This window comes from Chroicocephalus ridibundus, chromosome 5 (genome assembly GCF_963924245.1).
Source record: "Chroicocephalus ridibundus chromosome 5, bChrRid1.1, whole genome shotgun sequence".
NCBI lineage: Eukaryota > Metazoa > Chordata > Aves > Charadriiformes > Laridae > Chroicocephalus > Chroicocephalus ridibundus.
Genome location: NC_086288.1, coordinates 48395321 through 48421586, shown reverse-complemented (window position 1 = coordinate 48421586; position 26266 = coordinate 48395321). Strand labels below are relative to the sequence as shown.

General features: G+C 40.8%; 1 protein-coding gene across 1 annotated transcript; it reads right to left on the bottom strand.

The window, feature by feature from the left end:
• Nucleotides 1–3147: 3147 nt before the first annotated feature.
• On the bottom strand, nucleotides 3148–22817 carry KRCC1 (lysine rich coiled-coil 1). Its single transcript, XM_063336300.1, has 7 exons — nucleotides 22697–22817; nucleotides 10299–10405; nucleotides 8518–8625; nucleotides 8254–8428; nucleotides 7274–7522; nucleotides 5448–5562; nucleotides 3148–3949 (listed from the first exon to the last, which is right to left on the bottom strand). The coding sequence occupies exons 1-7, from the start codon at nucleotides 22758–22760 to the stop codon at nucleotides 3148–3150; spliced, it is 1620 nt and encodes a 539-aa protein (XP_063192370.1). The 5' UTR covers nucleotides 22761–22817.
• Between the last annotated feature and the right edge of the window lie 3449 nt (nucleotides 22818–26266).

The following is a 26266-nucleotide window of genomic DNA, read 5'->3' as shown; positions in this document are numbered from 1 at the left end:
TTCACAGAGAAACCCTTGTACCTGCATAAAACACCATTGACTCCAAGGGGTCTCCAGTCAGATCTGCAAGTCTATCTCCTCAGATGTGACAGAAAGATCTGTGATTTAATTTGTTCTCAAATCAGAACTGTAATGCTTTGGGAGTTTTAATGGGAGGAACAGATGAGCAGAATTAGCTTTCATTACAGACAGTGTGGATTCCTTTGTTACTAAGAAGTGAAAAAAGACGTATATACAGAAGGGTGAAGTCATCAATCTCTGTGCCTAGGATTTTAAAATGTCTAGCATGTAGGTAACTATTGGTACAAAAGTGAAAGGGTAGGAACAAGGCAATCAAAACACACGAATAATAATAATTATTTATGACCTCAGAAAATTGGATATCACATCTAAATTAGAGCTATAAGTCACTTCTTCTAGATGAGAATCTGCTATGTCTCATTTGCAGCATTTACATCATAGATTTATCATTGTTTAATCAAAATGTGGCAAGAACACTGCTTTTGGAATCTTATCTTTCATGTTTCATACCAAGAAACTTGGTTTAGAGCTTTTCTACATAGTTTGTGCAACCACTTTCCAGTGCTGGGCGAGGAGAGTATGGAGTTCAAGTACAGATTTGGGAATTATCACTGAAAAAACCAAAAACATCTCCCTATTCTGCCAAGTCATGCTTTTACCATATTTTCGGAGCTGTTACTCTCCTTCTCCTGACCTCCAAAAGAGCAACTCTTATTTCAAAAGCAAGTAACCTCGTGCTTATTTCCCTTCAATTAGTCTGTTCCCTGCGTACAAGCAGAGTACTGCACCATGGCCTTTCTGTCTGGTGGAGGTCTATTAGACCTGTTTTCTTAGACTGACTTCTGAAGGAGAGGAGGCGTATGTGACCATATTGGAGAAAGGGTTCCTTACTAATAATTGTGAGACACTGGCCGTATTTGTAGAGCCCTATTTGCCAGAGTGGCAGAAATATCAATGCCCCAAGATTCGCTAAACTAATGTCCTGGGAGAAGAGAAAGTCATTATTTGTCTTACATGGGAGACAAGCTGCAACATTGCCGTTATTCTCATAGCAAAGAGTATATACATATATATATATATATGTATATAGGAAAGGGCACTTGAAAACCTCTCCAGTTACATTGCAGGACAGTACAAGCAGGCTGCAGTTAGCAGCTTATAACAGCTCACCACTGTCATCAACAGTTAGCGTAAGTAAGTTATGATTGAATCCTCTCTCTTCCCAAGTAAATAATGAGAAAAGCAACAATAACGAGAAAATGCGACTTGAGATTCCCTCATAAGATGAGCAGGGGCTAAGGAAAGCAAGTGAAAGAGTCCTTGGAAAGACACAGAAAGGCATGTAACTCCTGAGCAAGGAAAAAGAGCCACTGAAGAAAGTGGAGGCATTATCAACCTGAGACAAAGACCAGGGGAGATTAGAAAAGGGGACCAGAAAAAGAACCCTACGTACACTTTGAACTTCAAGCTGAATCCCCATGGACCTCTGACTTCTCATTCCTGAGACTCCCCGAAAGCTTGCCTTTTAGAGGACGGACTAAGTTACTTGACGGCTCAGATGCTAACTACTCAGATTTATAACTTTATCATCAGCAGGAAACATCTAAATCCAAGACTGCAATCAACCACAAAACACAAATCCTTAAAAAATAAAGCAGGCTACATAATTTTCATGACTTTTCAACCTACCTCTTATACCCACAAAACTAAAACTAAGACAAATCAGACAGAATTCAAGGCTTGGGGGCCCTGGTCTTTACTCTATCCCACACCAAAATAACCCACAACAGAAAATTTCAGTTGGGCAGATTTATGGAGAGAGCAGCAGCTCAGCACAGGTGCCTCTACAAACAGACTAAACGAGTGGAAAGCGCAGTCTAAGTGGTGCAAACCAACAGCATGATGGCTTTCAAATCCCACATCAAGGCTCAGAAAAAGCGTTCTTGCAACCCAAAGGCATTAAGAGAGATGCTAAGTGTTGTCTTATGACTTTGCTTTTAAACGATCACTTTTTAGAGCTTAACTGTATTTATTCAATCCAGCGGCTTTCAGTAAGACATCATCCAGGCTTCAAATCCTCTACACAACCCCAGCGCTGCACAGTGCAGGCGGACAATGTGCTCTTCCTCTTCCTCTCTGGCAGCCTCCCTTGGCCCAGGCCCTGTAGAGGATGGAGCATTTCCAGTGTTCATGGCTCACCGAAGGTCTCAACTGAGAGTCCTGGGAGAAAGACAAGAGCTTGAACACCATCGTCCGAGCTCCTCGGTTAATTCCACATATGTAGGACATCTGTACTCAGGCCACAATCATGTAAATTCATATTGCAAATGAAGGTCTGGTGACATGGCATTTAAAAATGGAAATAAAAAGCTGATACTGATTTTTCAGGGCATTGTTTGGATCACAAATCTAGCTTCACTCTTCTGTACATTACTTTGAGTAACGAAACAGAAAATACCCTCATGGTAGCAATTCATTTTGCATATTGCACCTTGTAGTGTTTCTTAAATTGAACTAAAAATAAGGATTACAATGAGAAAAATCTACTAGACAATGCATATCTGACAACCAGTTGCATCTTTAATAGACTCATTTTCCACTCAGAACTGTGCGACCAAAAAACCAAACCAAATCCTCAAAACCTCCGATATCAAATAAGATTTGGAATCAAAAGCCTTTCACATTCTTGTTTTAAATCTGTGAGAGAAATGGTTACATACATGTCCAGGAACACTGTAGCGCCCTTATTTGACGAGTTTATGTACTTTCCTAGAAGAATTATAGAAACCTCAGTAGTAGGCACCATTAACATTAGAAAGAAGCTATACATTTTGGTGAAATTCCAACAGTATTCTGTGAGCTACTGACCCTTATTTGCGATATATTCCATAAGAGATTACAGACTTTCAAACTTGCATCACTGCAACGGCTGCTGTAAGTGTAAGATGATTAAAAATTGATGCCTACCTAATGCCCAAACATTTCAGAAGACAGGCTCTTTCTTGCTTCCAGATGGGAACAAAAACTTTGCTTAAAAAAACCCAACACAACAGTCACAGTACAGTACAAAATGGTTAAGTGAGTCTAGAAACAGAATCAACTTCTTAAAGCTAAGCAAAACCTTTATCAATATCCCAAGATAGATTCAGCCCAAAGTAGCTCCTCTTCTCTTTTGACATCTATCTGAGGCTTCTTTTTATCCTTTTTGTGCTTTTTGCGCTCTTTCTCAGTAGAGTTTTCTTTCAGTCCGTTGCCTTTGTAAGGTCTTGATTTCTTTTCATTTACCAAGTCTATCTCATATTTAATTCTCTTTTGCTTCTCATTTTCTTTTCCAAAATCTGCACCTTCACTATTTGTCTTCCTTTTCTGCTTTGTGGCTTCTTTCTCATACTTCATCTCTTCACTGATGTATTTTTCCACCTCAAAATGTTTTATCTGAAATTTCTGTTCTTTTCCGTAGGAGCTGGCAGAAGTTTCAGCAAGCATAGGTTTGTAGCCATCTTTAGATTCTGCAACCGATAGGCTGAAGCTTTTATCTCTGATGGTGGCTACCTCTACCTCAGATGCCTGCTCTTCTTTACAGTAGCCCTTGTTATAGCGATAATTGTGTGTCTTTTCTAGTGCTTGCTCATAAGATGATAGCCAGCTTGGCGATTTGTTTTCCCCAGTGTTTGTAGGTGACTGGGTTTCTGAGAAAAGGCTGGAATGCTGGCCTTGTTCACACTTAAAGTTTGAAGATACAACCTCACCGAGGTCACTTTCTCCTTTGATGTTTTTATCTTGAAACTCTTTGTCTTCCTCTTTACCTAAACACCTTCTTGGCTCTAGACCTCTAGCTTTCTGAACTTTAACGTAATCTGTTAATTCATCTTGAAAGGAGCTATGTGTTTTCTTCGATTTCTTCTTGCGATTGACAAGCACTGTTTCTCTGCATAAATTGGATAGAAAGTCTTAGTTACTAATACTGACCAATTTGCTTAGCGTCAGTTGAGTTAAAAAAAAAAAGTCTTATTTTCAGAGTTACAAAAGAACATATTCCAAGTGTGTTGTTCCGTATAACTGCATGGACCCTGTTACACACAGTCATTATCTGTAAAGCTGAAGTTACATGGAACAGATTCTACTTTTTGTGAAAACTGAAAATCCAGAATAACTTTATGAAGACCAAATGAGTTCCTTGTGACACAGACGCTGCAAGAATAAGATGCGTTTAAAATGACTGCATACATTTATAAAATGAAAATTTAAGATTCTCTCGTAACAACTAATCTCCCATTAGCTGCGGATAAGAAGCAACTACGTTATATACTGACTGTCAAGTAATAAAGTTACTAATTTCTTTATGAGATTCATTCTATTGAACAGTTGCAGTACAGTAATTTCAGGCAAACTGAAAATTGCTGTCAAACTGTGACTCCACAGCAGAAACAAATCGGAACAGAAAAAACCAACCTGGATTGGTAAAAACCCCAAACAAGATAAATGTGCTCCCAAGGCTAAACTATCTATTAGTTTATATTCTACTCTCCCTTTCCTCAGGCTGGAAGATAAAGTGGTTAGATGACAAAGATATCTCCCATGGGAAGGGCAGCTCTGAAGACCTACCCCTTACACCAGCTTTATACATTCATTTCGTTAAACTATAGATAGGCCTGTAGCAGTTCCCTACACTCCTGTTTTGGGGGACTCTAATTCTGTCAACTAAACAAACATCTAAAATCAAATCAGTTCTACATCAGTCTCTTGTGGTTCTATTATTATTGCGCCTTCACTTAAAACTTGTCTTATTAAAATGCTTAACATGTAAGCAATTTTGGTATATAGCCTACTTGCACAGCAAGCCCTAAAAAGTACATCATAAATCACCACGATATCCATTCTGCAATTTACACAGTCTACAAGCCCTCTTCTGGGTAAAAGGGAAAGTACAAGAGCTATCATCTATTCCATAAATGATCTTATGCCAAACTTAAGATACATGTTGGTGAAACCTGAAAGCAACACAATTGATGGAGACTTGGCACTTTTCCGGATTAAGGTCTTTTTTGCCCTGTCAGTGGAAGTCTTTAAGTTCAGACCATTTACTTCTAGACTGAGCACTGAAGATGCTGTACCAAAAGAGGTGCTGCTACCCCCAGATAGCAAAACAAGTGGGAAAACCATATAGGTTTCAGGACATTTCCCTGTGGGTTATCATCGAAGATGCAACTGTGGGAACTCTGAGGCTGGATTTCAGTCACAAAATACGACGTTTAAATGGACAGTACCCCTTTAAACCAGTAAACTAAACAACAAAAAAAATAAAATCAAACAAAACCAAAATCCCCATGAACTAGTCAGTCACTTAACAGGAGACAACAGGGCAAATGAAAAAGTGTGAAAGTACAAACTAGAGAGGAATAGTAACAAAAGACTTATTGACTTACTTAAGCCGGTGCTTATTTCCTTGCACGTGGGACTGGTACGTTTCTACAGATGTAAGTATGACATTACATACGGGGCACAGGTAATAACCAACTCCAACAGCTGAAAAGGAGGAAGCTGTAGGTTAGAGAGACTACAAATGAAAGACAAAACTGAAAGCGATCCCATCACGATCAAACACGATCCCATCCTATGCAAGAGTCCTAACATAATGTTCCCATGAACAATTTTTATAGACAGATATAAAGTCTCTGCTGCAATTTTACACTAGAATAATACTTATGAAGGGAGCTGGGCAGTGTAACCATAGTTTAAATATTAACAAAGAGTATTTCTGATGACTGAAGTGATCCAAGGTAATTCCAGTAAACTGTTGCCAAGTGCTGATGAGAATGAACTGTACTGAAAAATTAAATACTATTGTAAATACCTGACCCAAAGTAAGCACCAACAGATACCAATCCAGTCAGCCCAGACATAATTAAAGTAAGATCAGTTTAAGCATTACCTACAAATGCTCAATGCAGTGTTGGTTCAACCCTGTGAAGATGCTGAGGGAATTGTCAATACAGTACATTATGAATTCACAGGCTGCCCAGGGAGGTGGTGGAGTCTCCGTCTCTGGAGACATTCAAAACCCACCTGGACGTGTTCCTATGCAACCTGCTCTAGGTGACCCTGCTCTGGCAGGGGGGTTGGCCTAGATGATCTCCAGAGGTCCCTTCCAGCCCTATGATTCTATGGTACATGAAGTCTCAGGCAAATATAAGGTAAGGTCAGGTGAGGAAAGCCCTTATGTTTTTTAGGTTGCCATTTTCTCCTCTCCTACAAGCTATATCATCCATAGACCCAAGTATTCTTAAACCAGCGAGTAACCTTTTTCCCCATGAAAACCCAAGTGCTTCGTCCATCAGCAAAATGCAGCATAAATTCCAATGAGCTATTGCTTTGCAACAAAATGTATTATTTTGTTTAAATTATAGCATGACTCAATGAGACACGTTTTACACTAACAATGACTTTTGACTATCAGGTAGGGTTTTGAATTTCTTACTAAAGAAAGGACTGACAGTTCTCTTGAACGGGACTAGATGATGCCCCCTCAAAATGAATAAAATTGCACAGCAACTGGGCCTTGGTTTTGGACATAGTGCTTGAGCTGGATACAGTCCTGATGGGAGGCTAGAGAACAATGATTGTTTAGGAAAAAAATTTCCTTATGTGGGAAGATTGAAATAATTACAACAATCAGTTTCATGAATAAAAGATTAAGGGAAGACATGACACTAGTTTTCAATTATTTAAAGAATGAAACAAAAAAGAAACAAATGATTCAATTCTTGTGTCTGCTTCTCATTCTGTGCACAGTGAAGAAATACACTGTGGTCAGAGAGAGCTGAGTTCAATGTCAGTAGAAGGTTTTAACATCACGAAGGTAAGTCCTGGGAGATGTTCCTTATGAAGGTTGTGGAGTTTCCAGCACAGAAGGTTTTTAAGAACAAGGTGGATGAACATCTTAAGAATGACGCAGATACAACTGAACCTGGCCTTGGATTTAGGGGACTGAGCTATTTCTATGATCCTTCGAATTTGAGTGCAGAACTTGGTGAGGACTGGACTTGGGCCACTAAATCAGTAAGAAATATTTTCCAATCTACAGCTGCGAGAGACAGAACTTTAGCAGTTCATAGACCAAACAGAAAGGAAGAAATGAACTTGTTCTGTAACACAGGAGAAGACTATCATTTCAGGCAGTTGGTTGAACAAATCAGAACCGAGCATGTGAGCTACACTCAGAGCTTGTAATACTTGCTCATGTTCTGCTTACCATTTGTGCAGGATTCTGCAGGGATGGCTCTGTCTCCCAGCTCCTCCAGTATCTTTTTCCGTGCTTCATTTCTTCTGTGTTTCTTACCAACATAATGCTGCTGGGCCATAAGTGGATTATTGAAGGGAGCACAGCAGAGCTTACAGTACTTATCTGCATCATTTAACTTCAACCTTATGTTGGAGGTTGATGAAGACTCTTCAGCTTTTGAAGGCAGCAAGGGTTTCTTACCCAATGGCTTCTGTAAAGCTAGAGACATGGAAGTAGAGGATCAATCTTCTGACAGCACAGCAAATGAAAGGCCAAATCATGGAGCAAAACAGGTGACTGTAGAACTACAGAGCTGCTGGGTGCTATACTGCTTGCAAGAGACTATAAAATATCTTAGTCCTTGCAAGGATATGAAAGTACAGATAAGGAAGACAGTCCCAGAATATTCAGAAACCCCACCATTAGATACCTACAAAACAGCTGTGTTTGATAGCTGGTCACTCTAAGGTCCTTATGCAGTCTAAGAAGAGAGATTTACTCTGCAGAGGGTGATTCAGAGCACACACACTATGCTCCATCTTTAAATACAGTTCAACAGCTTGTACAGGACTAACACCAGCTAAGTGTTGCTTGTGGACTAATTGTTTTTTAATTTCTTATCATATTAATTTAGCAGAGGAACATCTTATTGGGACTGCAGTGAATTCTCAGAAGAACAATAAACACCTTTCTTTAATAAAAAATCAGAAATATTTGCCTTTAGTTTTGGTTAATGAAGGATAGGGAATTTGAAAGCAAGGTTCCGTGGCTTCAGAGTTGCACAGGGTAATATTTTCGTTTATTCACCTAAGGAGTCACCACATGACAGCTCCACGACTTTGGTAGAATAGAAAGGCATAGAGACATGGCAAGTGTAGAAAGGTACTTCTATATGTTTGTTTCAGGGAGTGACAAGGAAACACATGCAAAGCAAACTATTTAGTTCTTACCAGAAACAGGCCGCATGCTCTGTGCTGGCACGTGGGCTTGGTCTCCTGATAATTGCTTCAGCTTTTTCGCATGGATCTTTCCCAAGTAGTGAGACAAAGCAACAACTGGGGAAGTAAAAATCATGTTGCAGAGACTGCAGTAGTTGTTTTTGTCCACTGCTCCACTCCCATCCACCTGAAACCAGGCAAGGGCAAGCTCAGTTACTAGCATTCACTGTAGTATACAAAGGAACGTTTTATTTAGCAATGAACAGGAACAGTCACCTGAAAATTCCCACAATGCGTTTTCTTTTGTTTGCCATGCTCCTGCCTCTCATCTTCCTCCCTGTGCATTTGGATGTAATGATGAACTTTCTGAGCATGTTTTTTGCCCTGGGAAGAGACCAGAATTATTCCTGTTTCAGTAATAAGGATCCAAGCAGTGACATATCCAGTGACTGGGACTTCATTCATCAAAAACTGCTTTCAACACTTGCCAAATTGTATTTGTATAAAGCAGAGCCACAAGCGGACAAATGCCAACTCATGTAACAATGCTATACTTTAATCAATAATATAGTACTTAGCATTACTCATAAGTTTTGCCTCAAACACCCCTCAGACTCATCTACTCTCAACTCTTTGGGGAATCAAAAATCCTGATATGTTCCCTTATAAACAGGAATGCTAAAATAGGCAAGGAAAGGAATGCAGCCATGCCACAGAGCAAGTCTGCTGTGCCCGGGGGACTTGACAGCCACGCCATGCCGTGACACACAAGAATGACAGGAAGCACAACTTAACGTACCTTCTTAAAAAAGAAGTCTAGTCTCCCCATACAGTCAGTGGACAGAAACAGGTTTCCCTGTAAGCTGAGTTAAAGTATTTCCCGCTTAGAGTCTACAGAGATTTCTACACCTTTCTACTGATGATACGATAGTCCAGGTAACCAAAACTGGGTGTTAACGTACACTTCCCTCAGACGCAATTATTTTTTAATTCTTAGATTCCCTCTGAACTCATAACCTTCAAACTCACGCACTTGTCATGTACTTTACCCACGTGCCACACTATACACGTGGGCACCACGTGATACGGTGGTAACCTACAAAGCAAAACAAGTAACTTGTCTTCTCTTACCTGATGCTTTTCAGATGTCTTTTAAGGATTCTGAGGAGCAGTGCAGGGTATTATAACAATATTATCAAAGAGAAAGAAGACCTATCATACCTGGCTAGACAATACAAGGACAACTGAGAAGAAAGAGTCAGTTCATTTTGTAATGGCGAAGTCAGGTAACTTAACAATTGCATCCATTATCCTCAACTGGATTTTGATCCATGAAATAGAAAATCAAATTCAGGGTCTCAACTCTGTGAAGTTCTGACAGTACAACTGTACAACTAAGTTAAATCAAAGCTAGGAAACACAACACCTTCCAAGGCCTGAGTCTTAATAATGTGAATAGCAAGAAAGACTCCTGACAGCAACTGACATTTTAAACTTTAACTTTTTCAAGGAAAACGAAAAAGACAGAAATGTCTGTGCCTGCAAACTTGCACACCCTCAAGATCAAGTTTCAAAATAAAGCATGCTTTCCCATGTCTACAGCCATATCCCAAGGCACACAGTTGTTCCAATAAATGCCTTCAGCATGATTCATACAACCTGCCTCAAGCAGACACTGGTGCACAGAGCAGCACATGTGTATCACTGGGTGATGCATCAGAAGGCATGACCTTGATCCTCTATAGCTAGCACTGCCCTGTGACATACATATATTCTGGCTCACATGGCGCAGATCTGATTCAGTCCCACATACAGCATGGCCTGAACCTGCCCAGTTCCTTCCAAAATCATGCTGCAATATGCAGGTGATTGCCCTTCACTGTACTGAATCCACAATTTTCATTTTCACGTCTGGTTAATGTCTAAGCCTAGCATAGGCCTTAGGGAAACACACTATAAAAAGTTGTAAGTGGCCTTATATAACACTACATAGAAACTCAAAACAAACCAGTCAAAGCCCCAGTGCTTGCTAGGAGAAATCCTCCCTTCCAGCCTACCTTATAGTGTGACGCCCTTTGAGACTCAAACTGCAGCACTGCCTTGCAAACCTTACAGAAAGTGTCGGTGAAAAGGTCTTTCCTTGTTGCCTCATCTAAAGTGTCATCTAAACAGAAAGAGAAAAAGACAAAAATCAGCCAGTAGTTAGGACAAGATATATTTGCGTGTCTTTGCTTAAACAAAATATCAAAACACATGAATATTCACACATAGCACAAGACAAAGGAACCAATGTTCATCTACTGAATCACACCATGCCTTGTAGCTTCCAAACAATGCTGTAAAGCCACCTAAATCTTCCTATTTACGGCAGTATTGCTCTCAGGAACTCATGAAGTATTACTATAAGAGTACCTAGACTTAAAAACAGAGAAGACAAAGACTCTTCATTGGTTTTCAGTCCATTTCAAATAAGGCACAGTGTCCAAAATACTTGATTAATGGCCTAAAAAGGAGGATTTTTACTGGACTAGGTCATAAAGTTAGTTAAATAAGGGAACGGTCCTTAAAGAAGAGGTTTAAAGAAAGTCTGGAAACAGCTCAATAGATGAGAAAAGCTTCTGAAACCTTATTCTGTAGTTATTCTGTGGTATAAGTCATCTAGAAGTCTTCAATATTCTACAGTTACTGATTCACATAGCTTAGCCCCACAATGAACAACTTGAGTCCACACAAGAAAATCCAATAACTTGGTTCTGGGCATTAGCTGAAAGCCCATCTTGCACCTGAAACGCATGAACTGCCAAAGTTTGTAGCAGAAAAAGCCACTTACAGAGGAAAATTGCACCAGTTTGCTCAAGTGTATTGAACAGTAAAAACATAGCTACCTAGAGAAAGATAAATGGAACAATATTCTCTATTAAAAAAACAACAAAAACCAAACTGCAATGTAACTAGACACAAATCTATGAAATACTACTACCATGGTCCGTATTCGCTATATTTCAATTTGCATAACCTTTCACTGGAAAACAGATCTTTGTTTCAAAGACAGACTTCTTTATATTAGTTAAGGACAGTATTCTATGCTTATTTTCCTTGACTTAGCAGTGAACAGCAAAGCATTTTTGTCAGACAAAACCCAATCAAGCACATGCTACAAAAAACCCTAAAAAGCATCGTAACGTGAAATTAAAATTGGGTTTTTAATTCACCTTCTTCTTGGCTGACCACTGCAATGAAAAGATTGGATTATAGAGACCAGAAGTACGGTTGTCCAAGTAACTCCCATTGTGACTCTTGGAGCCATGCTGAACCCTGCTGTGTCCTTGTCCTCAATGGCATTTTGCAGTAACTGATGAATTGCACTAATATACATGCTAGGGACAGTTTTAAATACTGCTTTTCATTGTTATAAGAGTTGTTTTCATTCTTCAACATCGTAAAAAGGTTGACAGGACTTGACTTACTCAGATTCTTTCTTCTTTGTAAATTTATCACATCTTCTTAGTTCTCTTTTCTCTTTATAGTATTGTTTTCTATTTCTCATTAACTCTTTCAGTTTTTCACCTAACACTGTTGTCCCTCTATTTTGGCTCTATCTTTTCTTGAGATAAGGTTATGCTTTTACAGCTGAGTCAGCAGTGATGAATGCAGAGCTACAATAATCTCAGTGAAGCTTCCTACCTCAGTCTAACAGTGGTAGCACTGTAAGCCCAAGAACTTGTTTCCCCCGAGAGAGAGAGAGATCTAAAAAAAGACAGGGAGTTCACAACATTTGCCTTGATTTTGGAACCTGAAGAGCTGCTCTGCTCAGGTTTTCTGCGTGGCCACAAGATGACTATTAACACGTATCACATCAAATAGGGAGCGTTCCCAAACAATAACTTGGCTGGGGAATACAAAGCACGAGCATGGTAACATAACCTGTTTTAATGCAGCTCTTGGCATTCACCTGCTATTATATTAGCAATAGCCTGGGAGTTCAGTTCCGGCTTTGTCAGTACGATGCAGCGAAGCACAGAATAACCCTGTCTGCTTTCCTTTGACTGAACTAGGACAGAACATCCTGATCCACAAAAAGGATACAGCAGCAGTACAGGATACTCAAGTCAGTCGGAAGCACAGCTACCTAGCACTTCTGAAAATGCTGGGTAGCCACTTTTAAAAACCCTCATCTGGTAATTTCAGCCTCAAACCACATGAAAACTGATACATATAAACATAAGTCTTTATTTTCTGTAAAGTTAGTGGATTTTTAGGCAAATATATATGCCTTGGATAACTTATTTCTACATAGTATTCCAGTGAACTGAGTAAAATAAAATTCAGGAATAAACTGATGTGTCTCTCACTCAAATCCCAACCGGGCAGTAAGCCGTAAATGGTCTTCAGTCTAGCCTGGGCAACTGCAGACTCCTTCCCAATGGCAACCACTCACATCAACAGGCCTCTTTGCTAAATGACACATCTCTGCTCACTTCCAGAGAAGGGTCACGAACAAGTCTGCCCTTTCTCCTTTTAGCTATGCCTCAAGACCATTTGCAACACACAAAAATGACAGAGCACAGGGAAATCTATGCTACCACTGCCTGTGTGCAACCAGTTCTATAAATATTAAACTGAACTTAAGATCTTCAGCTTTCAGATTCACAAAACATCTTCCCTGGCAACGAAGAAAAGCGTTTTAAAGAAATAGCTTGCCTTACAGTTTGCAACCATGCCATCGGAAACTGAAATTTTCAGAGAATGAATCAAAAGCAGTAGCCTTGCTGAACTGCCATACTGACCTTGTAATTTTTATGCCTCCAAAATATTTAAATAAAGGTACCGGTATAATGAATTTTGGAACAACTGTTCAAATCAACTTTCTGTTATTAAGAAACGGTTCACTGCAGAACAGATCACCTACTGTTTGTCACAAAGGGATTGGCTCCTTAATAAATGGATATGGATAAAAATGTTATAGAAATACAAGGCATGAGACTAATTTATTTTTTTTAACAAAAGATAAAAACATTCATGCCACAGGATGAAGTCAACCAGTAATTTTCAGTGTAGCTTTTCCTTTACTTTTAAGCTATTCCCCAAAAAACTGTTTATTTTTGTCAACAGCCCATACTTCAGAGGAAAAAACAGGTCTTTGGACTATCTGGACTGGAGATATCACTCCAGCTCACACCTTCTATTTACTAATGACCCAATGGCAATATTTTCTCATGTGATTCTTAGTAGGTCTTCTGGTCTGCCCTTCCCACAGTTTTCTCAGCTAGGTTACGAAACCTATGGTACCTGGTACTGCCACAGACCTGCTCTGAGACCTCATGTTTTGTGAAGTCCACTGATATCCTAAGAAAAACTATACTATAGCAATAGCAAATACTAACAGCAGTTTATATATCTAAAAGGATGCACAAAGCGAAGCAGCACACATGAGGAGTTTCTGGCAATCAAAGGATGAATCTGATCCTACTGAAATGCTAAGAAGAGCTATCCAAGTGACTCTAGCGCAGCCAATTAACTCCAGATACTCAAAGGGTCTCATTAAAGGAAGTGCAAAGATTCCTCAAAGATTTAACTCAATGTTCATGGGAGGAGTGGAGCACTGTTAACAAGTCCCTCTGGCCTTTTGGCTTAGAAATCTCATCAACCAAATTGGTACCTCTCTTCAGTAACGGCCCTGTTTTCACTGTCACCTCACAGTAACGATATTGCAAGGACTGGTCCTGGGCAGCATGGCTTCTGAAAGCACAGGTGATCCAGCTTTGTTGGTGTTTACAGGTGTTAACATCAGGTAAGGCTGTCACTAAAAGACACAGGGTCTCATATGGTAGATTAAAATGATTAGCTTTGGGGCTTCAGTAGTCTTGAGGGTGCCCCATTTACATGAAGACACAGGGCTGAAAATAAGAGTGCAGTTCTTCATTTTTATGTGTCTAGAAGAACCAGGAAGGATTAGAGCCCATTTCTAGTGGGTATAGGATAAGCATAAAAAAAAAAAAAAAAAAAAAAAAAAAAAGAGCTTCTGCACCCATTTAAGGTGGCACTGACCACAGCAAAAGGATGCACAGAAATGGGAAAACACGAGGCTGCATGCATTAACCACATGCATTTACACACTCATTTCAAGCAAACATAATTATCAGCTCACCAATACACCATCTGCCCCACCGGTAGATTGTAGCCCCACCCATTTGCTTTTGCAGTACTCTTCCTAAGCTCTTAAGAAATATTTTTTTTCAGAGGAAACTGGGCTGAGAAATGTACCTGTCAAAGCTGATTGATTAGATAGAATGGGAAATGAGCATTCAAGTACCACCCCGGCATAAAGGGAAAACTCCATCCGGTAAGTCAGGTAACGTCTTCCTGCTTCAGTATGCTTCAGTTGTATGCCCAGAAAGAAAATGTGACAGTCTAGACTTCCATGAATGTACTACTTATAAGCTGTCCTTAAAAAAAAAAGCAGATATTCGCACATACAGATAATATTGCTGTTGTTGGACTGTCAAGGCCAAAGAAAGCATACCTGGGAGACAACTGCTACCCTTCGTGACAACCTGTTAGAATTAGCATAGTCCTGAAGGGAAAACCAGAAAAACAGGTGAAGTTTTCACTTCTTTTTTCAAAGAAAGGAATAAAATATTTTTTATTTTTTTGACTACTAATTCTCAGCAGTCACTATAGTATTCCTTATGATTACTTCAGCTCTTAATACGATTCAAGAGCTTAAAGTCTAGGACTCAGAATAGGTACCAAAAATATTTTTTTTTAGTTAGAATCATAGAATGGTTTGGATTGTAAGGGACCTTAAAGATCATCTAGTTCAACCCCACTCTAGTGGCAGGGACACCTCCCACTAGACCAGGTTGCTCAAAGCCTCATCCAGCCTGGCCTTGAACACCTCCAGGGATGGGGCATCCACAGCTTCCCTGGGAAACCTGTTCCAGTGTCTCATTACCCTCACAGTGCCAATCAAAATGCCTACAAAATGCAAAAAAACCAAAACACACAAGCACTAACGTCAATCTGTATTCCTTCTCAGTTTTGTAACACTATTAATCTATAGTAGTCATCTGAGATACTTGAGCATTTTAATAAAGGGCTGCTTTACAATCAGATTCACATTTCAGATACGCTGCAGAGGCTACGGAGTCCTAACAGAGAAGGAAGACAAAGGTGGGAGGAGGTAAGAGAGGATGAGGCTGGAAAGATAGCTTATCCCTCTGGACAGAGAAATGGGACAAGGTAGGTTGATTTGAGATGGTAAAGGCTGGTTATATTTCCACACTATGACAAAGTTTGAGAAACCTACCTGAAACCAGACAGCACTATCGCTGTCTGTCTTCAGGCACTGTTTTCTAATGAAATACACATGCAACTTCTCATGCAGCAAAAACGCTGGCTGCCTTCTTGTGCTTTATTACTCAAGCTTACCAGGAATCCCAGTCTGATTCAGTACTAGATTGTTTCCCAGACACCCTCATAGTTACTTTACTTAGATAGTACCTCCACAAAATATCAGAACAGCCATGCCCTTGCTGGGCTTCCAAGTATCTGCCGTGCCAAGTGCTCCCAATACCAGATACAGATTGGAAAGCTGCCTTCCTATACAGTCTGCAGAATTAATAAATGAACACTGACTGCAATATCATGCAACCTTGCCCTAAACAATGCTTTGGTTCTCCCTGCCCATTTAGTCCTCGCCCTCCTTACCGAGCCAGAGAGAGCTCCTTACTGATGCTAAATTCAAAATGATCTGGGTGTTAAATAACTCATCTCATGCATATCTCAAGAGAAAGGGACGCACCAGCTCTGCTAATGTTTCAAATGAATGCTAAGACAGGTTGCTATCCCACTACTCATTCCCCACCCACACAAATAACTGTTTTAGTAGTGTGGATTTATAAACATATATAATTATTGGTAATTCTGGATGCCTGTGTTAAAATCGCATTGCAGGACTACAATAAAAACAGTTCACTCGAGACCTAAGGACGAGATCAAGAAAGTGAACATCAAATATACAGATATCTATGGAAAGGAGGATTTAACTGTTGATGTTACTCAGTTGCATCCAAAAGTGACTTAAAGCAAAACAAACCCCAAACTGTTCAGTGATAGGGTATGACTGGGAGGCCCTGGGTCTACTCTCAGGTGTGCTGCCTACTTGTTAAATTCTATCAATGCCCTTAAATGTAGGTACGTTTGTATCTAGGCATTTAAGCTTGAAAACTCTGGTTTTCATTTCTGTGCATCTCTGATTCCTGCAACAGTATCACGGGAGAAATTAGTTACCTACTGCAAAGGGATGAGTGAAAACTAATTCTTATGAACATAACTGTTCCTCACTTTGATGGGTCCTTTCAGTATTATCCTAAACAACAGAATTGGCATAAACAGCATCACTTTAAATTTCTGTGTTCAGTTAGGGTATGAACATCCTTGATCTAAGTTCCTTGGTTTTCTTAGAAAACAAGTGTTTCAAACCAAGTGCTTTTGTAAGTGACTCCAGGTGCCAACATCTTGCTATTTAAGTATGAAGTAAGTAGAAAGTATCAGAGAAAGTACCCTTCCCATCTAAGCTGCATTTTACAAGTTACCTTTTGAAAAGGACTTAGTAGAGTTACTGCCAATACAACGCACCTCCGCTATAACTTCTCACTGTGGTAGGGGGATTGGAACTAGTTGATCTTTAAGGTCCCGTCCAACTCTAACCATTCTGTGATTTTATGGTGGCTGCTCCACACTTCTGTAACAGAGGGAATTGTTCCTCTTTCTAATGGTGCTGTGGCCTCCAGAGACTGCAAGTCCCATGGGGTCCTAGTCAAAGTCAGTAACACCAGCTCAACTTCGCAGGGATCACCAGCTCAACTTCGGAGGGATCAGAGTACACTGGAATGTTGAGCCTGATGAGCTACGGCTGTAGACAGGTACATATAGCCAGCCCTGAGCACAAGTAGCAAAGACAGGTTGTCCTGATCTGCGGTCAACCCAGCCTCGGAGGAGTTATGACCTTCACATTCCAGATGGCAAACATATACCTGATACAGAAGGGATAAAATGCTGTGTAATCTTAATTCATAGTCAGTAGTTAAAGAAAATAACATGGATCCACAGGAAAAAATGAGTATGTTTTCAGATATTTTTTTTTCCAAAGATTGGAGAAGCAAACCACAGGGCACACTGATGACATCTTCTACTCTTCTTCAAAGAAACACAGTCAGTGTATGTGCTGCATTACTGTTCCTTCTAAGTCAGTGTTCTATTTAAGTCACACTTGGAGTTCTGCTTCATAATTTTCTTTTTTATGATGCCACCTTCGAAGCTTGAGATTGAGATGTAACCTAATAATTTGATTCAGGTCTAATGTTTTAATGAATTTGTTTCACTGTTACCAGCCTCCATCATTAAGGCAAGCCATGAATCACTGAAGATTATTAATTACCGAAAAACCACTCAAACTTTAAAGACTGGTGCAAGGAAAGTTTCCTAAACACATCCACTTTCACTCTTGTAAAAATGACTTGTCATTGTTATCTCTAACATGACTTATAAAAATGTCTAAGTAAATAGAAAAATCTGTTATGAAAGCAGAGGTAGATCATAACAATGAATGTATGCTTAAAACCCAGCATACTTTTTATTGGTATAATTTTCTGACTGGCATCTTCTGAGACCGTTCAGAAGACACAGAAGCTAAATACTTCATATGAAGTAAAATTAAGAGCAGTCTGACATAATAGCGAATAACATAGCTGAGCGAAGACAGAGAACATCAAGCATCACCTGAATATCCAGGTGATATCCATTATATTTATATTTTTGCTCATTCATTTAACATTTATAAAAATACTTTTCCAGAGATGTGTTTTATACAATTATTCTTTTAATGTAGAGAATAAACCCACCCTAAATCAATACAGAATGAGGAGCAATCAATAGGCAATGAGGAACACATCCTTAAATGAAGATCAACTTGATTGTTTTAATGTTCAAACACTGAAATATGGGCATTGAGAAGACAGTGGAAACTGCAGGTGCTCAGCATATCTCTTAACAAGAAAACAGAAGCAATTTAAAGAAATTGAAAAAAAATCAAAATAACAGAGGCGGATTTTGGAAATCTGGAACAGAACAGGTTGCCTAATAATAATAAATCAGACTCAGTGTCTGCATTGAATGACAATGATTTGCTTACTCTTTCTCGATTCTTAGTTACGATCCTAGAAGCACACTCAGCATTTTTAATTTTTTTTATTATTTTTTTTAATCTTCTGCAGTGGAACAGCAATTCAATTAAGGCATTGAAACACTGAAGTGAGAAGGCTCAGGGATATTTTAACATTATCGTACATGTATATTTTACTGCTTGAGATTTTGAGAATGTCTTTTCAACTTGAAACCTTTGCTATCTCTTTTCTTACTTTTATTAGGTTAATTGTAGAGGAATCTTTGTGGCATGCCACGTAGGAAAGGCAGGGAAAAAAAGGCTTTCCTCAGGGCAGTATAAATGTGGTAGGAAAAATACTAACATTAATTAAAATATCAGAGACCAGGTAATTTAAAAAAGCCTGTTCAGCCCAGGCTTTTCTACCACTTGATTAAAAAGGAAATGCTCCCAGCTTTAGTCTATTATTAATTTTTCTTTCCCCATTCTTGAGGGTAGAGAAGACAGAAAGCAGAATAATGTAGTAAAGTCTAGGCTAGACAAATCCCTTAAGGCAAAGGTATAAAGTTTTAAGTTCAAGGTACTAAACCCACAAAACAACACAGCCAAATTCTGCCCTCAAATGCCAATGGCAAACATAGCATTTTAATGAGAAAAAGATGGATATACATGAATCAAGTTCAGCAACTGCAAGTTGTCAAGAGCAAATATTGACCCACATGTTTTCTTATTTTCACATGGCTCTCTCCAAGGCACATCCGCACAAACAGCAGGGGTTAGCGCACCTCACCAGGCTACCACCTGTCAGCCTCCCAGTAACTGAGTGTGCATGCTGAAGCCTGTCCCAGCTGCAAAGTAAAACAGGTTAATTTAAATCACGTGCGCTGCAGTAATTTGCTTTATTCTGCAAGTAAGAAAGGCAGGAGCCTGCACGCAGTCAGTTATCTCATCTCAGCTGACTGGCTGTAACTTTACATGATGTGCAAACTCTATTGCTTGTAATCAGGCAATCACATTCCTACTCTGTAACAGGATGAAAGATGAACAAAAGCTTGAATGCTTAAAAGTATCAGCTGTCTGAAACTGCAGGCAAACAGGATCACTGAAACCCACTCACTCTTGGTTGTGGTACAGCAGGAAAGCATGGTCACTGCACAGCAGCAGTCAGAAAGCAATCTTAGGAATAAACTCAGATATCCACAGATACCCAACTTAGAAAGGGCAGGCAAAGATAACAAACTTAAAAACCCTTACCAAACACACTGAACTCTGGTATTACAGCACTGTATTCCTATACGAGGAAGGGAGGCTGAACCAGACAGATTTTGATTTCTGCTGTTAGGTGAAAGATGTTTCTCCAAGGAAACAATACTGTAGTAGCACTAAATTTTCATTTTCTCAGCGAGTGTAGTCCCTGAATATCCTTTTGAATTATTTTGTTTTGTTTTGAAAGCTCAGCTGGTTATAAAAAAATGCCAAACTGCACTCTTGTTTGGAAACAAATGCTGTTAATATTGGCACTGTTTCCATAAACTAGTTTCATCACACAAACTGTAAGATTTTTCCCCAGAGAATATCATAACAAGTTAACGTACAAGCATTTATATGCATCTTTGAATACTACACGTACTGCAGACTTGACTAAGACACATGGGTAGGCCTGTACACATGCACCAGGCCTTTGAAGCGTACAACTACACTAACAAAACAGGGGTTAAACCTAGCATTGCCCAAATCTTCTCAAACGCACAAACTAAACCAAAACAGTGCTAAAAGCCTTGATGGCCAGCTGGATCTGTCATCTGCCTTGACACACAACAGAAGCAGCTTGCAATTCATGTGGAAACATAATGCTCCCCTTTTTGCCCAGGGTGAGCAAGCAGCAAGACACTTTGCTCTCTTAGTGCTCTGACCTCAGCCAGGACAGAGAAAATATTTTAAAGCATTAAGACTGAAGTACAATATATCAATCACTACTAATAAAATTACAGTGTCTCCTTCTGACAATACAGTTCCTTGATTCTCTTTTCTCCCTGTTGGTTCAAGTCCTCTTGTTTCCACTTTTCTGTCTCTGCTGAACATCACACTGACCTCTGATCCTATCACACCCACAAGAGCTGGACAAGCCTGCCACAGCTGAAGCAGACTGGAATCAACTATTCTGCTTTTACCAGCAAAAAAAGTTGCTAAGTGTCAAATAACTTTTACTGTAATATATTGCTCAGGATTTCAGAAAACAAATTTCTGATTTTTTAAAAATTTCTGTGAGTATAGTTTGATCCAGCTGTACTTCTTGAAACACACCGTCAAAATGGGAATAGGGTGCAACTGAAGGCTGATTAAGTCTATGCGGAGTGTCTGGTTCCTTCTGAATGAGAATCTAATGTATTAGACACTGCAGGATAAGCTGTTAGTTTCCTTGCCAGGCATTAAGTTATTTCCTTAGGACAACAGACCCTTTTTCCTTTCCACTCTGTTGTGGTTTAACTCTCCTTGGGTCTTAAGAACACATAAGAAATCCACCTCCCAATCCCCACTTTGCAAACTCTCTGGGGCAGGTTAAGACAAGTTACTTACCCTTCTGCCCGGCTCTCTTCTGACATATAAATGCTCCCATATGATTGTATGATAGCAGTTTGTGCAACGTTATTTCTCACCCTACGCTCAATGCTATTTAAGGTGGGCTTGTGGAATGCTGGGTGAGAAACATCTAGTCAGTGAATTGGTACCCAACTCTTCCCCCCCCCACCTCCGGTAAGTGAGGATGTGTAGAATAGAAAAGGAGGGAGAGGGGAAAATTAGTCATTTATAACATGAGAGAGCTATATACTGAGTCTTGAAAAAGGATGCATAGTTGTAACTACAGATTAACTACACTCTTACAGGTACCATGGGTTTTTATCTTGTTGACACTGAGTCAAAAGAAACCCTTAGGCTAAATGAAACCAAAAAAACCCAAACAACCCTGTTGTGTGCCTGTGAAGAAATTAGCAAGAACTGTTGCCACAGAAAATTTCCAAAGCCAAAAGTTACTACTAATTTCATATTTAAGAACAGGATACCCTCCTTCCTCAACAGGCTATCAAACCAGAAATTGCCCGTAATATCCAGTTCTACAGCTCTGTTTGGCACAGGTATTTACCGACAAGCATAACCAGCAATCCTTGCTGTGTCTGGGTCACAACAAAACCTGTACCAGCTGTGCACTAAAAATAAGGGTGCGCGCTACCTCTAAACACTGAGAATTTAAGAAACACAACCTTCAGACTCCTAAAATCCCTTGAAATTCCCAGGAGGTCAAAGTACTTTTAAATTAAAGGCCTTATTGCACCAAAGCACATTTTGGATTTCAGGAACGCGACAACTCAGTTCAAGAAATGTGTGAAAAATGGAATTTAAACCTAAACATAGCAAGACCACATTCCTAGCTTTCCCCAAGTATATTCCTTTGAAGAACATAGATACTTGTGTTGCTTTTTTCTTCCTTAAAATAGCTGCCAGCTTTTTAAACAGATTCATTCTACCAGAGTTATTTCTGTTCAAGAATACTACTAAATTTAACTGACAATGGGGAAATCTGCTGTTAAAGGATGTTTTCCATATTTAACAAAGCCCATGTTTATGCATTGCTAAGTGTGTGGCTTTTTTTTTTTTTTTTAAACTCAGTTTTCATTATACAACTGAATAATCCATGCTTATAAACTGCTGACCAAAGCCCTTCAACGTGCTAGTATTTTATACCCATTATGAACAACTTGGCATTTCTGGAAGCTCAAGACTTTTTTTTTGGGTGCCATCTGCTTGATTTCAGGAGAGATTACCTAAGAAGGAGAGGGCACGGAAAGCTCCCATCACTTCTGAGCCACAACCATAGGATTCAATTCCAGGGCTCCACATCACAGGTCTGGTGTATAAAAGTAACCTGTTTGTCATCTTACTGTCCCATAAGCATGAGATTAGTTTATGAAGCTACAGCAAGATCTCTTTGCACTGAAGAATTAAATATAAGACTATCTTTTAAAAGCTGCATATCAAACAGCTTGGACCTATTGCAGATACCCTCCCTACTCCTTCCACGTTCAAAATACAGACAAGACCCTCGTTGCATTTCGCTCCTCATTAATTTCTACCTTTGCCATCAAAGGCCTTATCACAAAGGCACCACGAGAACATACTTTATTTCACAGAGGGAGCCGCTTTACCACGTTTCTGCCGTGGTCTGACAGCTACTTTTCACCACCTTCCCCCTCACGGTCCCGCTGGGGCCGGGCCGGGCCGGGCCTCACTCACCTTCGCGGCGGAAGGCGGCGAGAGGAGGCGAAGGGGATGATTTCCCGCCCCGCTCCGCCGCCATGGCCCCGGCGCTGTCGGCAGGGAGGAGTTGCTGCCGCCTCTGAAGCCCTTTAAGGGCAGCGCGGCTGCGGCGGGACTTTCAGGGCCGGTACGCCGTTACGGGCCCCGGCCGCCGCCTCCTCTCCAGGGCGGAGCTCCTCCCGCGGCCGCCTTCACCTCACCGGCCCCTCGGGCCCACTGGCACCCGCAGCTGCTCCCACCAGTCCTCAGCCCACCCTCGCTGGCTGCCCTGCGCCCGGCCCGGCCCAGGCCTCCCCCTCAGCGGCCTGACTAGGGACTAGTAACTGCCTCACAACTGCCCAATAGCTACTAGTAACTACCAGTATCAGCCTAGTGTCTGCCTTGCAACTACTAGTAACTGCCTCAGAAATCATAGAATCATAGAATGGCTTGTGTTGGAAGGGACCTTAAAGACCGTCTAGTTCCAAACCCCCTGCCATGGGCAGGGACACCTCCTGCTAGACCAGGCTGCTCAAAGCCCCATCCAGCCTGGCCTTGAAAATACTAGTACCTTGAAATAGTAGTACCTGTCTAATAGCTGCCCAGGAACTACTAGTGAGAGATGAGTAACTGCCTAATAACTGCTCAGTAACTACTAGTAACAGCTTAGTGTCTCCCTAGTAACTACCAGTTACTGCCAAATATCTGCCTAGCAATTACTAGTAACTGCAGGCCTCTCCCCTCACCCTGGGTGGCTCTGATAACCACTAGTAACATTTCAGTATCTGCCTTGCAACTACTAGTAACTGCCTCAGAAATACTAGTACCTATCTAATAACTGGCCAGTAACTACTAGTAAGAGATGAGTAATTGCCTAATAACTGCTCAGTAACTACTCGTAAGAGTCCAGTAACATTGTAATAACTGCCTGGTAACCACTAGTGACTACTAGTAACAGCTTAGTGTCTCCCTAGTAACTACTAGTAACTGCCTGGTAACTACTAGTTACGGCCAAATATCTGCCCAGCAACTATTTGTAACTGCAGGCCCCTCCCCTCCCCTTGGCTGGCTCTGGTAACTACTAGTAACTGCTAGTAACAGCTTAGTGTCTGCCCAGCAGTGACTAGTAACTGCAGGCTTCTCCCCTCACCTTGGGTGGCTCCTCTCTGCCCCCAGCACCCAGAACACCCCCAAAGTCCCCCAAATCACTGTAGATCCACCAGCCGTCCCTCCCCTTCATCACTCCATCCATCACTCCATCACTCCATCCATCCATCACTCCATCCATCCATCCATCCATCCATCCATCCCTCCCCCCCTCCCTCCCTCCCTCCCTCTCTCTTCGGGGATGAATTCCCCCCAGGTCCTGTTGCACTCACCCCAGGAGAACAAGCAGTCTAATTTCCCCCAGATTTTCCCTGCCGTCACCCCAAAAAATGGTTTTATTGGGATACATTGGCCCTGCAGAACCATGATTATATTTAATGTTTAAAGCTGAATTATATTGACAGGATGAGTCTGAGGTGCACCTGCCTAGAACAGGTTTTTTTTTCCCTCTTTTTTTCTTTTTTCTTGCTGATACACATTTTGTCTGAGTACTGCTCACCACAGTCCAAAGCTGCAGCGATTAAATTTGATAACATTGTGCTTTTGGTAATTTTTTAGAGGGCAGTAGAGGGTGCTGTTTGTTCTTCTGTTAGGAGGATGGGGCCACTCACATCTCCAGCCAGATATCCAGACAAACCCAAAGTGCAGAACAACCTGCTGTTGAAGGGTCAGTCCTGCTCAGGGCTCCAAAATTGATGTGCCTCTCCAGCTGGCTTTGAAATTCAATGTGTTTCCAAGGGATGTGAAATGCGGTCATTTCTCCAAATAAATATTTAAGTGGGAATCCCTATTACCCAGCTTCTCTTGGCTCTTTCAAACTTTCCCGCTGCTTTCTCTTCAGACTGACAGTTTTACTATCGTATTTTTGCACCCAGCTGGCTCTGAAACCGTGGCCCAGTGGTACCAAGGGTGTGATGCGTAGCCAGGTGGCTGATCTCGTCCTGTACAACCCGACTGAGCATGCACCACCATGGCATTCACCAGGCTAGAAGGGGAGAAATGAGACTTTTGCTATGCTCTGTCTTAGCCAAAATGTATTTTTTTTTCTTTGTGATCTGAAGGGGTGAGGGGTGCATTGTACTGGGTACACCGTGGATGTCTGACTGTGCAGAGACCTGCTCTGTTGTAACTCCGTCCTAGAAGGACTACAATCTGCTGGTTTTAGTCGGCTGCTTTGAAAAGACATAATTATATTCTTTGTTGTAATTTACTCTTCATTATTCTATTCTATTCTATTCTATTCTATTCTATTCTATTCTATTCTATTCTATTCTATTCTATTCTATTCTGTTCCGTTCCGTTCCTTTCTGTTCCGTTCCATTCCATTCCTTATTCTTTGGGAGTCAGAAACAGTGTTTAGTGTGATTAATGACTGAGTTCAATATAGCCACACACCACATCAGGGTTGTTTTTTTGAAAAATAAATAAATCAGCACCTACATATAGGTAGATATATGTATCTAAAAGGCGCTTACACCCAGGGGTATTAAACATGTGTAACATGAGATCAGAGCATCCTGACGTCACATATCACACAAGTAGAGCATTGCAATTAAAATTGTAATTGCTTGTAGTGTCTAGTTGTCTGTAGTGACTTTATGCTGCGCAGCGCAAACGCTGATGGATTTGTGCTGCCGGCTCTGCGATGGCTCTGGCCCTCCTCAGTAAGAGAGGAGAAGTCTGGTTGTTCGGGGAAGATTGCTCATAATCACATGAACACCCGGATCACCCTGAATTTATGGAGTTGTGGATTGATATCATTTGTGCTTGGCACACGCGGGTAAACTATAACACAGAATATTTGTGCTGAAGCGTGCTACCATTCTTCATTTGCAGGCAAGGAAAATTGCCAGAAGCTTTTAGCAGATGCTGAGCAGTTCTGTGACTGCCTTAAAGAGCACAACGATACTTCCCACTGCCTTGGCAAGGTAAAGCATTTCTTTTACAGTATAGGGATGCACAGGAATTACCCTCTTTACTTCTCTACACCTCGCTTTCCCTGTTAAACCAGACAGGTTTTTCTGTGCAGCAAAGAGGTGTGGGAAGAGGTTTGCAAACATTGGTATCTGTGCGGTGCTTGGGGATCCAGGAGGAAATAGCATCAGGTTTCCTAGGGGTGGGAGGGTGAGATTAGTGGGAACCAGCCCCGTGAAATGCTATTAAATGATAAAAAAATGCTGAACAACAATCTAGGCTGGGTTCAGTTTCCACAGTGAGGTTCAGTCTTATACATGGAGGCTTTTCTTTCATCACCCTGAACTTGTACTGGCTGCTGGGGGCAGAGAGCAAAACAAAGGCCTGGCTTCTCATGGGTTTGGTCTGTCTGGAGTACCCTCCTTTTCCACTCAGGTGGCTCAGATTTCCCCATCGCTTCCACGGTTGAGCATTGGAGGTGGGGAAAGTTCTCAAATGCAGTGTTATTTCAAAGAGGTTTAATACATTCAAATTTGTGCAAGTATC

What these genes read in the sequence shown, in the direction of transcription:
- KRCC1 (XM_063336300.1), bottom strand. Translation starts at nt 22,760, where the DNA reads ATGGCGGCGGAGCGGGGCGGGAAATCATCCCCTTCGCCTCCTCTCGCC. An exon ending in CGCATTGTGGGAATTTTCAG is followed by an intron (nt 8,429 to 8,517) that starts GTGACTGTTCCT and finishes GCCTGGTTTCAG; the next exon opens with GTGGATGGGAGTGGAGCAGT. An exon ending in TGCAGAATCCTGCACAAATG is followed by an intron (nt 5,563 to 7,273) that starts GTAAGCAGAACA and finishes TCTAACCTACAG; the next exon opens with CTTCCTCCTTTTCAGCTGTT.